Here is a 17,838-nt window from a genome sequence, read left to right on the forward strand (position 1 = left end):
ACAATTATAAGTTTTATCTTTTCAAGATCAGATTGGTTGTTGAGTATTCGTTCTCACTCAGATGACCATTAAAAACCCAATCATTAAACAGGCCTTAATTTTTCTGTTGTTTCTGACAGCAACAGAACAGCAGAACAGGGATGATCTCACTGGATCAACTGTCTTCATGATCTAGGGGAAAATCCGCAGAGCAGCCTCTGATGAACCACTCAGCAACAGGATGAAATTTCCATGTTAATCTATCTGTGTGCTAAATCCAAAAGCTCCAGTCAGTTTCAGAGCTGTAATGATGAGGGGTACCAACCTTGAACATCCAACACTCTGCAAACCTCAGATTGTGATATCAAGCACTTCGTCAATTACGTTACAGAATTTGACCTGAGAAGATTTTCAGAACATGGCTTCAAATTTAAAATTACAGGCAGAATATACAAACTGAAGCCAGTCCATTCCCTTGGACTGAGCAGTCAGGTTTCAGAATTCATCATAAGTTCTATAGACAGTAGCCCCTAGATTCAGAGATAACAACGTGTGAAGCTGGAGAAACACGGCAGGCCAAGCAACATCAGAGGAACAGGAAAGCTGGCATTTCAGTTTGAAAATGAAATGAAGAAAGATCCCAACTTGGCCTGCTGTGTTCCTCCAACTCCACACTTCATTATTTCTGGCTCCAGCATCTGCAGTTCTTGCTATTTCAGCCCCTAGGTTCAACAGCCTGTAGCATTAATTTGAACTAGTCTTGAAGAAACCATGAGAGCCATAACACTAATTCACAACTTTGCCACTGCTTAACGCTGAAACCAGTTGACCAACGCAATCTCAATTTATTCGATTTACTTACAGATTCTGGAGTCCAATATAAGGCTCCATATCAAAAGCGTTCAATGTTTGAAGACTCTTCTGGTTCTCGATGTGTCTGTAAAACAGCCAATGAACAAAGAGGTTAGAATGGTTCCAGTCTTAGTTCATAATTTTATGGAACAATCCCGAGAGTGATGCTGTACTGCACCTTAACCTTGCCAGGAGTATGTATGTGAATCTTACCACAAATTCAGTCGTACCAGTTTTCCAGAAATCACTTCACTCTGTGGCATTTTCTTATGGGAAAATGGTGCAAAGAGACCTCTAAACTCCAACTCATCTACCAACAGAAAGCTTGATAAACTTTGATTTGCCATCATCTGTTCATAAGCTGATAAACATAACTGAATGTTGCAAGTGTGGGCCTATCCACCAGCTCTCACTGCAAGAGTTTCACTGATGCACTACTGCTCCCAACATGTATTCAATTTAGATAGCTCAGCGGGTGAAAGGCTGGCTCACCAGCAGTTTGGTGAAACAATATGAAGTATAGATTCTGGAGTCTGAATGCCGTGCTGGCCTTCAATCAGGGAGTGAAAAACCAGCAGCGATTAAATGCCTTCTGATAGCTGAGCGAGTTAAAATGGAGAGCTGCTATTCTCTTTGATGGTCGAGTCTCATGGACTTGACACAGCATTCCATTTGGGGAAGATTAATATTCCCTGTGAAAATATTTCTTGACGTGACCTCAAGAAAAATAGTGCTAATTTTCCTTGGGTCTTACATTAAATGAAGTCCCTTAAATGGTGTGAAAGAAGGAATTTAGATGGTAAGTGGCTAATTGCTATTCTGCTTTCTAAAATCCTGAAAAATTTGAACCACACTGCCACGACTGTCACTGGGCACATCTGCAGCAAAATCAATGGAAATCATGATTTTCATGCATTGAAGTCAATTGCACAATTTGACAACTTTGCCAAAATGCATTGTCTAATTGGTCTGATTTATTGCTCCATACTCAGTATAGGAAACAAACTACCAAAGTTCCAATTGATCCAAGTGAAAAGATTCAACCAGCCCATCAAAAGACCTTCAGCTATGATCATCATTGACAGTGCAGAATTTCTTGGCAAACGAATGATTTCTTTATCAGGAAGCAATTAACATCTGATGAACAGTGGAGTCCTGCAGTCATTTTATTCCATCTCTCCACAGTCATGTAACGATTCTGAATGTGCAGCCTGAAAGCATTCATGCTACCCAGTGCTGGGTAAATGTCAACACTGGTCATTTTATCAATTATCCTTTAAATGCGCAGAATTCACCTCAACTGGTTGATTAATGAGTTGACAACGCTGTTTTAATACACAAAGTAAAATCCATACAATGTATGGCCTGAATCGATTGGTAATTGTCAGCAATGCAGGAAAAATAACATTTAATTAAAGTCTGATTCTTCTAATGATTCCTTCCTTACAATTATCCCACTGGTCAGGCAGAAGAAGATATCTGGGTTGCCTATCCAACATCCCTTTCAAGAGCTACAATTCTCTTTGTGGCACAGAAGAACCTGATTGTGGGGATCAAGTGATCAAAGATAAGTGGTGAAATACTCATCTGTGACCAGTCATGGGCTCAAACAATTTACAGTTGCAATAAATTTTATGCCTACTAACGGTTTAATCAATAATTTAGTGACAAAGGGAAGAAAAAGATTGGTGCAAAACATTCCTGCCTTTTGCCTCAAAGTTTATAGATACTTCAGAAGATTAAAGAACCCACCCATTAAATCACATAATCAAGAGTGAATAAGAATTAGATGTCATTGTGCTAATTCGCTTCATGGAGGCATCAATATTTGATATAGTACTGCTGAAAAGTCATACACCTAAAACATTGCCCTCTCTTTCTCAGTGTGGATGCTGTCTGATCTGCTGAGCATTTCCAACATGTTGTGTTTTGCCTTCAGACCTCCAGCATCCACAGCATTTGGCTCTCTTTTCAACATTTAATGTGTGACACACAAATTCAGAAGAGTTTACCTTATGTTCACCTGAACTGGCTTTGTTAAAATTATCACCGGATAAATGGTAACCTTTTACCACCACCGCAATTCACAGGCTGAGCAGTGTAAGGTTTCCACCTCTGGTTGGACATGCCTTGGTGGCTTCATCCTCCCATCTCCAATGACAAACCCAGTCAAACACCTATTTCCCATATTTTACAAATGAATAAATATTCAAAGGTTGAGAAAATTTCTGTATTAATGCATTTAAGAATTTTCCTTCCAGTGTCCAGGAATTTCACCTTTAGTTGGCAGAGATTCCAAGATGCTCCAGGACGCTCAGGCCAGTGGCTTTGTTATTTATGACCCACTAACAAGCCTGGTGTGGGGGTGAGCAACCGTTACAAAAAAAAGGACACTTTGCAATGCAAGCCCAGGGAAAAACACCTCATTTTCCGCTTAAGTGCTTTATGGCCTCGAGGTCTCAATACTAAATTCAATACCTTCAGAAACTGATTATAACATATTTGTTGTCTAATTTTCATACATTCTCTCCCGCAGCCCTCTTCCAAAGCCGTGTCACTTTTGTGTCATGTTCACTTTGCACTCCATTGAGAAGACCAAGTCGTTCCCTTTCACATCTTCATTTTCACCTTTTCACATCTCTTTTTCTCTTCCTCCACCGTTAACAATCCCTTTGTCACTTGTACTGAGCCTCTCCACCATCTGCCCTGCTGTCCCTTCTCTGCCTCAGTCAAAAGTATCAAAAAAAAGTTTTTCAGCACCTTTCAATTCTGAAATATAGCAGACTCAATCATACCAGACTCCAACAGAGATAGTAAGAACTGCAGATGCTGAAGTCAGAGATAACACAGTGTGGAGCTGGAGGAACACAGCAAGCCAAGCAGCATCAAAGGAGCACAAAAGTTGACGTGTCGGATCAGGACATTTTTGAAGAAACATCCCAACCTGAAACATCAACCTTACTGCTCCTCTGATGCTGCCTGACCCGCTATGTTCCCCCAGCTCCATACCATGTTTTGTCATTCTAGACTCAAAATGTTAACGAAATGTGGGGCTGGATGAACACAGCAGGCCCTGCAGCATCTCAAGAGCACAAAAGCTGACGTTTCGGGCCTAGACCCTTCATCAGAGAGATGCTGCTGGGCCTGCTGTGTTCATCCAGCCTCACATTTCATTATCTTGAATTCTCCAGCATCTGCAGTTCCCATTATCACTGATCAAAACGTTAACTCTGTTTCTCTATCCAAAGATGTTTCCAGACCTTTTATTTACTAATTCACACAATAAGGGCATGGCTGGCTAAGCCAGCATTTATTGCCCAGAGGGCAGTTAAGCGTCAACCACATTGCTATGAATCTGGAGTCACATGTAGGCCAGACCAGAAAAGGATGGCAGTTTCCTTCCCTAAAGGGCATTAGTAAACCAGATGATTTTTTCCCAACAATTGTTTCACAGTCATCATTAGAATTGTAATTCTTGATTTTTTTTAAACTGAATTCAGACTCCGTCACATACCACAGCAGGGCTTGAACCCAGGCCTCCGAACATATTACTTGGGTCTCTGGATTAACCACTCAGCAATAATACCATGAAGTCATTGTCTCCCCTGCTGAGTTACTGCCACATTCTCTGTGCTTGTTAAAGGACACTTCAACTGGGGTGACGAAGAAGAGGAACAGGGCTGAGAAGTAAGGGAGGGCAAGCCTGTCTCAACTCATTGAACTTAGAAGGGTCCATCTGTACTGTCTTATCGATGAATGAAAGAGCTTGTACATCATCTGCAGATCAACCGTTGGTACTCTGTTGCTGCCCCTGCTCCATCTAATGGCTGACAGTGGGAGTGCAGAGCAAGTACTGCCCAATGAGGAGAGATAATGGGAACTGCAGATGCTGGAGAATCCAAGATAACAAAGTGTGGAGCTGAATGAACACAGCAGGCCAAGCAGCATCTCAGGAGCACAAAAGCTGACATTTCGGGCCTAGACCTTTCATCAGAGGATGCCCAATGAGGAGCCTCGTTCTGCCATCATTGTCATTAAGGCAGTGGCAGATAAGAGGCTTTATAAACAAACCTGCATCTAGTTGCTTACAAGATCATGGAATGGTGTGCTGGGGGTTTCCTTGCTGAATCAGTGCCTTGCTGAGGTACAGAGTGTTAGGAACTGGGAGGCTCTGCTGCGAACTACATTTACCTTACTTTATGCTGATCCCCCACTGTCTCGTTTGTAATGCCCCTTCCTCCCTCCACCTCTCCTGGCAACACCCACTGGATGACCCCTGTCCTGCCATCACTCACTTCTAAGCAGTGACAATCCGAGATCTCGGATGGACCTAGTACCAGCAACTTCCTTTGCACTCCCAGTGGAGCCACAGCTCAAACGGCAGGCCTTGATACAAGAGGAAGGCCCCTGTTGGCCTGTCAAGTGCCTGATTGGAATGGGCTATCACAAGCCTGTGACATGCAGTTTAGGTGGATTGGCTGTGGTAAATTGCCTGTAATTTCAAGAGATGTGCAAGCTATGTAGGTTAGCCATCACAAATATGGGGTTATGGGGGTAAAGTGGGGGGGAGTGCTGGGTCAGCACGGGATGCTTTTCAGAGGGTCAGTTCAGACTAGATGAGCCGACTGGCCTCTTTCTACATTGTAAGGACTCCATGATTCGAAGCCCATCCAACAGGAGGCACCGACAGTCTTTCTGGCCCTCTCGAACGTTATGTGCTTTGTATTTTGTGTTCAATCGTTCGAGCCTGAAGTGATCGGGTTCAAATTGAAATAGCCATCTTTCTGGTCCAACAGGAATAGTGCTATTATGTTAACAATATGATGCTTATTGTTTTACTGAGAAGGTTTACAGATTACCTGAATGTGACCTGCATTACTGTAGAGCCCGTGGGGAGGACACTAGCCCTAGCTCTGTCTCCTACAGTGTCCTTCTTTACTCTGACCAAGTCCACGTGATATAATCACAACAGTGACACTTACTTCACTCCGTTAAGTTTAAACCCTTTCAGACCCATCAACAACCCGCATAAAATACCACCTGCAGAAGAGATTTGCCCAGCTGTGTGTCTTGAGCAAAACGTAGACTATGATTATAGGTTTCACAGTGAAGATTTACTTCCCCCATTATTTCCAGGGTGTTATTTGCACCTTTTAGAAACTTTCACTTCCCAGAGTGGAAGACAGACCCCGAAGTGAGCTTGTGCACTGAAACATAAGGGTCCTGAGCTTGCAGACAGCAATGGCATCAAACAGGGTATAACAGCTTTGTCCTTGTTCTAACTGACCCGAGGTCTCGTAGACCTCCTCCTCCATTTTCACTGTGGGGTCAGAGCAATTCTCTTGCATCAATTCGCAGTCACGGCGCAAAAAATTGTGATCAGAGATAATGGGAATTGCAGATGCTGGAGAATCCGAGATAACAAAGTGTGAAGCTGGATGAACACAGCAGGCCAAGCAGCATCTCAGGACCACAAAAGCAGACATTTTGGGCCTAAACCCTTCATCAAAGAGGGAGATGGGGAGAGGGTTCTGGAATAAATAGGGAGAGAGGGGGAGGCGGACCGAAGATGGAGAGAAAAGAAGACAGGTGGAGAGGAGAGTATAGGTGGGGAGGTAGGGAGGGGATAGGTCAGCCCAGGGAGGACAGATGGGTCAAGGGGGCGGGATCAGGTTAGTAGATAGGAAATGGAGGTGTGGCTTCAGGTGGGAGGGAGGGATAGGTGAGAGGAAGAACAGGCTAGGGAGGCAGGGACGAGCTGGGCTGGTTTTGGGATGCAGTCGGGGGAGGGGACGAGCTGGACTGGTTTCGGGATGCAGTAAGGGGAGGGGAGATTTTCAAGCTTGTGAAGTCCACATTGATACCATTGGGCTGCAGGGTTCCCAAGCGGAATATGAGTTGCTGTTCCTGCAACCTTCAAGTGCTCCTGAGACGCTGCTTGGCCTGCTGTGTTCATCCAGCTCCACACTTTGTTATCTCGGTGCAAAAAATGTTTGGGAATCATCGACTCAGAGGCATTGCAAGAAGAGCATCTTCTTTCTCCTACAGCACTATTTTCTCAGCAAGCTTTCTCACTTTAACAAATTTTCTTAAAGGCACAAGATGATAAATGCTATTCATCTCCTAAAAAATGGACAAAAATTCAAAAAAGGGTATAAATTAACCCCTAGACTCCTTCAAAGAAAGATGGGTTATTCCGACTTTCCCAAGAGTAAAGTCCAAGAACGTCTGCAGAAAACACACCCCTACCCCCAACCCCCAACCCCACCACCTCCATAAATGTTTATGGACGTTGTTTGGTTTGTGTTGTTTGTGTTTCTCTTTCTGATAATGTGAAAGCAATGAGTACAATTTTATACTCCCTGCTGGAATTTAACAGATTACATTTTAAAAATAATATTGCTGAAATACAACATAATAACGTCCCCTACTACAAGGTGTCCTATTTCACCAGGCATTCTCCATCTCCCTCGCATTCCCTCTTGTTATTGGCACTTTCTCTTCACAGTTTCATATCACAGTCTCTGCTAGTGAGTGATATCCTTATAATTATTTGACAGGCAAATTGTATTTTGCCTCAGTTATCCTGGAACTCCTGCAATCTGTTCTCATCACTAGTGAGTAGTAACTTTCTGAAATGCACCAGCACACAGTATTTTGGGGGGATAGAGTCTTCAAACTCTGGCCTAGATCTTAATGATACCTCCAGACACATTTGTCCATTCTGGTCGTATGTATTCCTGGAGGTTTCACCAATTCCTGTTTACATTTACCCTCTTCATTTACAAATACTTTCTGACAAATAAACAGTGTGTTTAAAGGAAATGCAAGTAGAAGAAAGTTTAGTGCCCCCTCATAATTGTTTTTCAGTTTACTCGTAGTACTGTCCAGGAGATTCAGCTATGATTACTGCAGTGTCCAAGGTAATCCTGGAAGGACAACCACACAGACATCAATCTCGCCCAAATAGCCGAAGTTGATGCTCGCTGGAACTTTAAACCAATCTGAGTTGGAAACCCAACCCTGATCGTAGTTGGCACCCCGGCCCAATCCAGACTGGCAATTGGCGCATCCCTGCCGCATCTTCACCATCCCCCCAGACCTTCCACTGACTGAGGACGAACGGTCAGTCCTAAGCAAGGGGCTCACCTTTGTCCCCGTACAACCACACATCAACGAATACCAGTCACGGTTGGATATAGAGCAGTTTTTCCGCCGTCTTCGCCTCCATGCCTACTTCTTCAACCGGGAACCCAACCCTCCTTCCACTGACCCCTTCACCCACTTCCAACACAAGTCCTCCTCCTGGACACCACCCCCAGGCCTCCTACCTTCCCTCGACCTCTTCATCTCCAACTGCCGTCGAGACATTAACAGCCTCAACCTCTCCACCCCTCTCACCCACTCCAACCTCTCCCCCGCAGAACGGGCAGCCCTCCGCTCCCTCCGCTCCAACCCCAACCTCACCATCAAACCCGCAGACAAGGGTGGCGCAGTGGTAGTATGGCGCACTGACCTCTGCATCGCCGAGGCCAAACGCCAACTCTCCGACACCACCTCCTACCGCCACCTCGATCATGACCCCACACCCGAGCACCAAACCATCATCGCCAACACCATTCATGTCCTCATCACCTCAGGGGACCTCCCACCCACAGCCTCCAACCTCATTGTTCCCCAACCCCGCACGGCCCGTTTCCATCTCCTTCCCAAAATCCACAAACCTGCCTGCCCTGGTCGACCCATTGTCTCAGCCTGTCCTTGCCCCACTGAACTCATCTCCACATATCTGGACTCCATTTTCTCCACTTTGGTCCAGGAACTCTCTACCTACGTCTGTGACACCACCCACGCCCTCCACCTCCTCCAGGACTTCCAATTCCCTGGCCCCCAACACCTCATTTTCACCATGGACGTCCAGTCCCTATACACCTGTATTCCGCATGCAGATGGCCTCAAGGCCCTCCGCTTCTTCTTGTCCCACAGGCCTGACCAGTCCCCCTCCACCGATACCCTCATCTGCCTAGCTGAACTCGTCCTCACCCTCAACAACTTCTCTCTCGATTCCTCCCACTTCCCACAGACAAAGGGGGTGGCCATGAGCACCCGCATGGGCCCCAGCTATGCCTGCCTCTTTGTAGGTTACGTGGAACAGTCCCTCTTCCGCACCTACACAGGCCCTAAACCCCACCGCTTCCTCCGTTACATTGATGACTGTATCGGCGCCGCCTCTTGCTCCCCAGAGGAGCTCCAACAGTTCATCCACTTCACCAACACCTTCCACCCCAACCTTCAGTTCACCTGGGCCATCTCCAGCACATCCCTCACCTTCCTGGACCTCTCAGTCTCCATCTCAGGCAACCAGCTTGTAACTGATGTCCATTTCAAGCCCACCGACTCCCACAGCTACCTAGAATACACCTCCTCCCACCCACCCTCCTGCAAAAATTCCATCCCCTATTCCCAATTCCTCCGCCTCCGCCGCATCTGCTCCCACGATGTGGCATTTCACTCCTGCACATCCCAGATGTCCAAGTACTTCAAAGACCGCAACTTTCCCCCCACAGTGGTTGAGAACACCCTTGACCGCGTCTCCCGCATTTCCTGCAACACATCCCTCACACCCCGCCCCCGCCACAATCGCCCAAAGAGGATCCCCCTCGTTCTCACACACCACCCCACCAACCTCCGGATACAACGCATCATCCTCCGACACTTCCGCCATTTACAATCCGAACCCACCACCCAAGACATTTTTCCATCCCCACCCTTGTCTGCCTTCCGGAGAGACCACTCTCTCCATGACTCCCTTGTTCGCTCCATACTGCCCTCCAACCCCACCACACCCGGCACCTTCCCCTGCAACCGCAGGAAATGCTACACTTGCCCCCACACCTCCTCCTCACACCTATCCCAGGCCCCAAGATAACTTTCCATATTAAGCAGATGTTCACCTGCATATCTGCCAATGTGGTATACTGCATCCATTGTACCCGGTGTGGCTTCCTCTACATTGGGGAAACCAAGCGGAGGCTTGGGGACTGCTTTGCAGAACACCTCCGCTCAGTTTGCAATAAACAACTACACCTCCCAGTCGCAAACCATTTCCAATCCCCCTCCCATTCTTTAGATGACATGTCCATCATGGGCCTCCTGCAGTGCCACAACGATGCCACCCGAAGGTTGCAGGAACAGCAACTCATAATCCGCTTGGGAACCCTGCAGCCATATGGTATCAATGTGGACTTCACCAGCTTCAAAATCTCCCCTTCCCCTACTGCATCCCTAAACCAGCCCAGTTCGTCCCCTCCCCCCACTGCACCACACAACCAGCCCAGCTCTCCCCTCCACCCACTGCATCCCAAAACCAGTCCAACCTGTCTCTGCCTCCCTAACCGGTTCTTCCTCTCACCCATTTCTTCCTCCCACCCCAAGCCGCACCTCCATCTCCTACCTACTAACCTCATCCCACCTCCTTGACCTGTCCGTCTTCCCTGGACTGACCTATCCCCTCCCTACCTCCCCACCTATACTCTCCTCTCCACCTATCTTCTTTTCTCTCCATCTTCAGTCCGCCTCCCCCTCTCTCCCTATTTATTCCAGAACCCTCACCCTATTCCCCTCTCTGATGAAGGGTCTAGGCCCTAAACGTCAGCTTTTGTGCTCCTGAGATGCTGCTGGGCCTGCTGTGTTCATCCAGCCTCACATGTACAGCCCATTCACAAGGACCTCCAGATTTTTTTCATCATTATTCAATCATGGGATGAGGGTGTTGCTGGCTAGGCAGCATTTGCGGGCCATCCCTCATTGCCCCGGTTAAGAGCCAACCACATTGCTGTGGGTCTGGAGTCACACATAGGCCAGACCACTTGCAGCAACAAAATGGAGTGCCAATTTCCCTCTGTCTATTACTTCTGGATCAATGGACAGGAACAGGGGAATTGTGGGTGGTAAGCAGGAGTTGGGGGGTGGGGTGGGGAGGTGAATGAAACTGGAATCCACCGGAGAGAAAGCATTGTTCTCCAAAAGAAAGCTTAACATAGGAAAAGCAAAAATCCCAAACAAACAGATACTGCTTCTTGGATGGGAATTGCTGATGGATTGCATGCCAACAGATACATGCCTTCATTTACTGGCACCCAGCTGCTGGATTCATGGGACAGGGCAAGGTAAAGGTGCCATTGTCCCAAAGGGTCGCCCTCTCTTGTCCTGAGGGTCACCATGCTTCAGGCGAGAGGTGAGACTGAGAAGGCAGGACTTCCATTGTGAACTTAATTGATATGGGAATTGTTAACATCCCTCCATATTGCGAACCAGCTGTCTAGCCAGCTGAGCTAACTGCCCGAGCCCCCAAGATGTGATTAGGGACTCTGCCTTCACTTCCAGTTTGGAGGTTTAATGAAGACAGTCACTGAAGAAACCCAAAAGAGTGCCTTCAAAATATTAATCAGCAGCAAATGCATTCCATTGTTCACTTTGTTCCAGCATATTGGAATGTAAATTTAGCCCCATTTTAGTTTGAACATTGACAACTTTTTAGATTTGTTTAGCATATTTAACAAAATTAAACATACCGAGGCACTTCATAAGAGCATTAGAAAGAGTGCCAGGTAGGGAGCAATTGAAGCTGGAGGGCCAAAGGCTTGGGCAAAGAGGAATTGGAGGATCTTCAAGGTGGAAAGAGAGGTAGATAGGCCAAAGGATGGATCTCCAGAGACTGTGCATTAGATTCAAATCCACTGTCTTCATTGGTGGAGCAATCAAAATAAAGGATATGATACCATTTCACCTGACTTTGCCCAAACTTTGTGAAGCTTAGGGGATATGGAAAATATTAAGCAGCAATAGGCAAGGTTAATCAAGATCACTGCATCAAGCAAGACCAAAAGGCACAGATTGAGAAGGAAAGAGCATTTAACATTACCAGATAATGTTAGTGCAATGAGCAATGTAGGGTGTGTGCGCTTGGAGGGGTTAGAAACTATAGACCTATTAACAATCCAGTTTGATGATACGTCCAAGGTATAATTTGGGTGAATGAGCTAAATTGACCCTTTAGATCCTGAACCCCTCCTAAACAGACCCTCTACTGTAGACACCGTGCAATAAAACTGAACGTCACACATGATGAAGGATTTTCAACGGCACAGTAGCTGTTCACTGAAACAAACAAAAATAATATCAATGCCATAAAACAAGCAAGAAAAACTCAATCACAGACTGATGGCAGCAAAAATAGTTTCTTGTCATTTGTGACTTGATGCCTGACAAAGTTACTATTAACAAGAAGCAGCGAAGGTTTTGCTTCAGTTCCATGTGATTTTCACAAAATCATCATGATGAGCCATCTTGAACTCGAATTCAGATTAAGTGAATAATGAATCTTGCACAGCATGATGCTCATACTGTTCTGTGGTGAATTAGTTTGGACGAAACCGTTTAGCATTTCAACTTGCTTCGATGGAGTTGGACAGAGTTGTCTAATTACAATGTAATGTTAATATGAGCATGTCAAGAGGAGTTCCATTGGATCACTCGTGATTTATCAAATGTTTTGTGTCATTTGTGTTGGGGTAAAACCCAGCTCCGTGATCACTCTGTAAAGAGAGAGGCTGTTTGGAATACCAAGCCTCTTCTTCTACATCCCCTCACACATCACAGCAACAAACTCCTGCTCCCCATCATTCCAAACCTTCTGCTTTCATCACCACCACGACATTCCTATTTATAAGAGTATTGCTGGAAATCCAAAAATGCACTGGACAGCTATCATGTGCTCATGGGAGTTGTCTGCTCTACTCCTGGTGGGTGAGAGAGTCAGACACAACAGGTAACTTTACCACATTGTTCAATTCAACCCTGCAGGTTGTGCTTAAATCCTACTCTTGGCAGAACACCGTCCGTTTTGCAACTGCTCTCATTAATGAGATGCATGTGGCGCCAAACCCGCAAATCACTCAGGCGCAGTCACACGGGGACATGAACAAATTGTGCGGGTGAAATAGCATGGACGCCCGACACATGAAAGCAAACTAGCGGGAGCACTGCCTCTCACAAAGCCAGTAAATTCTGTCAGCTGTGGAGACATACAGGATATCACCACTTTCCTCTCTTAAGGAGCTGCACTTGTCGCCAGTGAATTCTCAACTGAGACGGAGGCAATAAAAGAATTGTATCAATTCAATGTCATCTATCATTGCTCGTAGTCTGTCTGAGATTTGTTGAAGGAGTCATAGAAACGGATATGAGGGAGGATATTTTGTTGTTGATGGAGGCAGATGCTGAATGGGCAGTCCCCAAGGCCATTTTTCTCTGAAGTGGGGCTTAGGGCCTTACATCCACCTGCTACTTATTTCATTAAACGTCCATAAATTCTATCATCAGAGGCCAGTCAGAGTTTTCCAGTTGCTCTTCAAGTCCCTGAAAATATCGGAAATGGTGCAGATGCTTGGAGCCAGGCTGTTGGCCAGACTGGTGATTAGGATGTGGAAGATAACACAGTGTGGAGCTGGATGAACACAGCAGGCCAGACAGCATCAGAGGAGCAGGGAAGATGATGATTCAGGTCAGGATCCTTCTTCAGAAATGGGGCCCCGGCCCGAAACGTCAGCTTTCCTGCTCCTCTGATGCTGCCTGGCCTGCTGTGTTCATCCAGCTCCACACTGTGTTATCTCTGACTCCAGCATCGGCAGTTCTTACTATCTGTGAGTTAGGATGTGGAAACATGGTCCTCTTCCACCTCAAAACTTATATCCCCCACACTGCTGGAGAGAGGCAGTGCTCATCAGCACCACAAGGAAGCAGTGGTTCCTGCTGTTCTTGCAACACGAGAATCAGGACAAATAGGCTATTTGGTCTATCGAAGTCCACTATTTGATTCGATCATGGCTGAGAGAATCATAGAAATCCCTACAGTGCAGATAGAGACCACTTGGTCCATTGAGTATGAATTAACCCTCTGAAGGCCATCCCACTCCATAGCGATGGCAGGCTATTGTATGGCAGGGATATAAAGCTATGACCACTTTGTAATTTTCATATAACTTCAAGATGGAGGTATCTTCTGTCTCTTTCCAAAACAAATCAGCATCCCTGCCCTGAAAATGTGACAATGTTATTGTATGACTGCTAAACAGCCAACTATGAATCTTGGGAACCCACTCACTGGCCATCAATTGGCCTATCACTGAAAAATTGCTTTCGATCTGTTACAGGGTCAGGATTTGGAAACTTTCCAGTGTTGAGTTCCCAACTTCTGAAGCAGAACCCCAACTGGGGTGTACCTCCTGAGGTGGTTGAAATTTCCATAAACACTTGAAAGGATAACTTAGATTGAGGGGTAGAACTTTGAACCAAATCCATTCATGGTATCTTTGGACAGATAGAACTCACCTCTTTGTAGCATATTCTACTGTGGTTGAAATTACTCAACGATTATTTGTGAGTAGAATTGCTCAACACACCATTCAACTTTCCATGTTCCATGCTTAAAGGAAAAAGATTGAGTCAACACATGAAGCGCCCTCCACTTCAATTAACAATGTGGGCTATCCACAGTAGGAATCTTGCTGTTATCAATGTGGTTTGTACCTAAAAGAGTTCATATGCATCCTGACGTAAGCTCTACCTACCAGGATACCATCCACCTAGACTGAGCTAGCCAGTGATTTAACTTGGTTCCAGTTCAGAGTTAGGTCTATATAGCTAACAGTAATATGCAGCTACTTTAAAGTGTAATCTGAGATCTTATAAATGACGCTTGTGTAATTCAGATGTAATGTAACTGGTTATTAAATACAATGTGATAAGCAAAATTTGTCAATCAAGACTGAGCCTGAGTATTTTGCTGAATACTTTTTGTGGGTATCCATCTCCACTTGGTATCACTAATTTAAGCTAATACCAGCAAGAAGAACTGATGGAGGTGACATTACTCAAGGTATCTCAGGAGGTTCCCCTGGACATTACAACAGTTATCTTGCCGACACATTACAACAGTTACCTTGCCGGCAGAACTGTTATTGAAAACTGGGCTATCATTTATATTTATAAAAAGGCATTTGTTAAAAACTTGGCTCATCTGTGTCCTTAAATAGCATTTGAGGATAAGGGGAAGATCACAAGGAAGCATGTGTCCAGTTGTTGCTCAGTGATCACTCTCGGTTTGATCATTTGCTCTTCCTTAATTACTGTATTGAGTCCAATTTGATGACCGTACTGTTCGTCAAAGTGGTTAATGCTCCAAACTAGCACTTGACACTGTACTGAAAGATAAACTATGCACATACAGTCAGTAAGCATCCTATGATCATCCTAACTATCCTCATTGATCAGGAAATTGTAGCTGGTATCTTGAAGAAGTCAAAACCATGTCAATGTGACCAAAGACTGGCGATCGTTCAGGAGGATATTTCAATTCAAGGCTGTAAAATCTGACGCAAAATTCTCTCTTCTCCATTCTGCTGTGATATTTCTAACTTGGGCACACAATGTCTGAGACTGGAGTGCACGCTGTGTGCTGGAGGATAATAGAAAAATCTGGAAGCTGCTGTGTGGGAGAGGTCCATGGTGCTCTGCTAATCATCCAATTAGTATGCCACCTCCTTTATGAACTAAATCAAACTTTAAAAAAAAGCTCCCAAAAAGAAAACATTTGGCTGGAGGGATGATAACCCCTTTAATATTTGCAATGAAAGCTTTGTAAATCAGGCGAGGCTTCTAACCGAGGGGTCCACCTGCCAGGACTAAGGAAACGAAGTTAAAATTCTGCCCAATGAGATAAGAGGCAATAACTGGCGGTAAATAATCATTATCAGATTGAAATGTAATGAAAAGAATGTCCACTGAAAATACAGTGACACTATGATGAGACAACACAGCAAGTATGTCACACTTTTTGCAATTTGCTCATTTAAGTGTCAGTGCATGCATGCAGGATAAATGCTACTATTAATGAAACATTAAACTGCTTATGCCCTTTAGGATACTGGTTAACCTGCAGTACGTGTCCAGCATTGCTTCAGTTTCATTGTTTAGCATCCTGGTGTCTTAAACATTTCGGTCCCTCCAACACTAGTGTAAAGTGAGAGCAGTGTGTACTATCCACAGGCTGACACTGCAACAATTTTCCAGGGTGACTTCAGCAGCGCCATGACTGAGGACAAGAGTAACAGGTTTAATAGGAACACCACCACCCGCAAGTCACATGCCAACCTCACTTGGAAACCTATTGCCATTCCTTCATCATCACTGAGGCACAATCCTGGAATGTTCTGCCCCAGCAGCACAGTCGATGCACCTACACGACATAGAAGCCTGGAAAATAGGAGCAGGAAAGGCCATTCGGCCCTTCAAGCTTGCTCCGTCATTCAGTATCATCATGATTGATCATCCAACTCTGTATCCTGTTCCTCTTTTCTCTCCAGATCCTTTGATCCTTCTGACCTTAAGAACTACATCTAACTCATTCTTGAGAATGTTCAATGGCTCTCATTCATCACCATAACTTTCTGAAGAGTATCAGGAATGGGAAATAAATGCTGGCCTTGGCAGCTTTGCTTACATCTCAGAAATGAATTCAAAGACCATAATTACAAAGGACAGGTAGTTACATGCTTTAATTACACAATCACAACTATCAGAATTGCAAACATTTTGCTGCCACCCAGGCCCCTCACCATCAAGAAAGCAGTAATCGAGCAAAGGTCATTTCACAAAACCCAAGATTCATTGTCCAAGTTTTTCTCCAACTCTAGCAATATCACTTTCCTTGACTTGGTGTTAATGTTGGCATATTGGAAACTAACCATGTGAGGGTTTTGATCAAGTTGTCAGCCTTAATCACATTGCTCAGGTCTCCTGCAAGGAGAAGGCATACCTTTGGAGCCACCTCGTGGAGACTGATGTTTTATCAATGTAGCTTTCATTGTAAAGGCAGCCACTGGCCTCCTGAAGTCACCTTCACGTCAGTGCTCTCACTCCTCCTGCTGCACCTTCAGCATTGGCCTAACAGTGAGGGTGACTGGTGGCCCTATCCACAGGTCTTGTTACACAGGCCTCCTGACACAGAGCGTGGCCACTATCCTCAACTACACAGGCCTCACACTGATTATCTCCAGAAAGAATCATAGTCGCTGGGAGGATTGAAATTCAACCCAGAGATTATGACTCATGGGGCAACATTCAGCCCATGATTTCTCTGTGCTGCCCTCCCAGATGGCCATTGTCATCACTCAATGGTATTTGCTTCCTTTACCCAGTAAGTGGTGCTGGGAAACATAGTATAGGGAAATTCACTGCCTTCCTCTCTGTTTTATCTTGAGTCTAGTCTTGATTGGTGATAGACGATACACCATAGCACAGTATCTACAGAAGAGGCACTTTTCTTTGATAACAAGAAGGTTAATTGCATAAAAGCAATAATTGGATCTAAGAGGCACAAGTCAGAACTGTGCTGGAAACTCCCTTGAATGAGTGAAGCTTCAACAATGCATGAGAAGCTTGACATCATCCAGGACAAAGCAGTCCACTTGACTGGTACCATATCCACAAGTATCCACTCCCTCCCCCACAGACGCTCAATAGCAGCAGTGTGTACTATCTGGAGGATGCACTGCAGAAATGCACTTAAGATACTTAGACAGCACCTTCCAAAGCAATGACCTCTTCTATCCAGAAGGACACGTTCTCCTCCAAGCCACTCACCATCCTGACTTGGAAATATGTTGCTATTCTTTCACTGTCACTAGGTCAAAACTCCAGAATTTACTCCCTCAGAGCAATGTGATCAACCAATAGACTGCAGTAGTTAAAGAAGGAAGCTCACCATCACCTTCTCAAGGGACAACTAGGGATGGGCAAACCAATAACACCCACACCCCACAAGTGATAAAACAAACAATTACTTTGGTCGGGCATAATGACCAGAAAATTAGGGGTCCGGGACAAATATCTCTGCTCTGTCTGAAGGCTACAATAGAACTCCTTGTCTCCACCACAGATTTTGCA

General features: G+C 45.2%; 1 protein-coding gene across 2 annotated transcripts in view; it reads right to left on the reverse strand.

The window, feature by feature from the left end:
* LOC125467326 (NT-3 growth factor receptor-like) overlaps nucleotides 1-17,838 on the reverse strand; it is a 667,435-nt gene that overhangs the window by 478,316 nt on the left and 171,281 nt on the right. For both annotated transcript variants that reach the window (XM_059639207.1, XM_048563007.2), the window contains exon 2: nucleotides 842-916. In XM_059639207.1, coding sequence (XP_059495190.1) covers nucleotides 842-916 — 75 coding nt within the window. The remainder of the gene's footprint in view (nucleotides 1-841; nucleotides 917-17,838) is intronic.

Source organism: Stegostoma tigrinum, chromosome 33 (assembly GCF_030684315.1).
Source record: "Stegostoma tigrinum isolate sSteTig4 chromosome 33, sSteTig4.hap1, whole genome shotgun sequence".
Taxonomy (NCBI): Eukaryota; Metazoa; Chordata; class Chondrichthyes; order Orectolobiformes; family Stegostomatidae; genus Stegostoma; species Stegostoma tigrinum.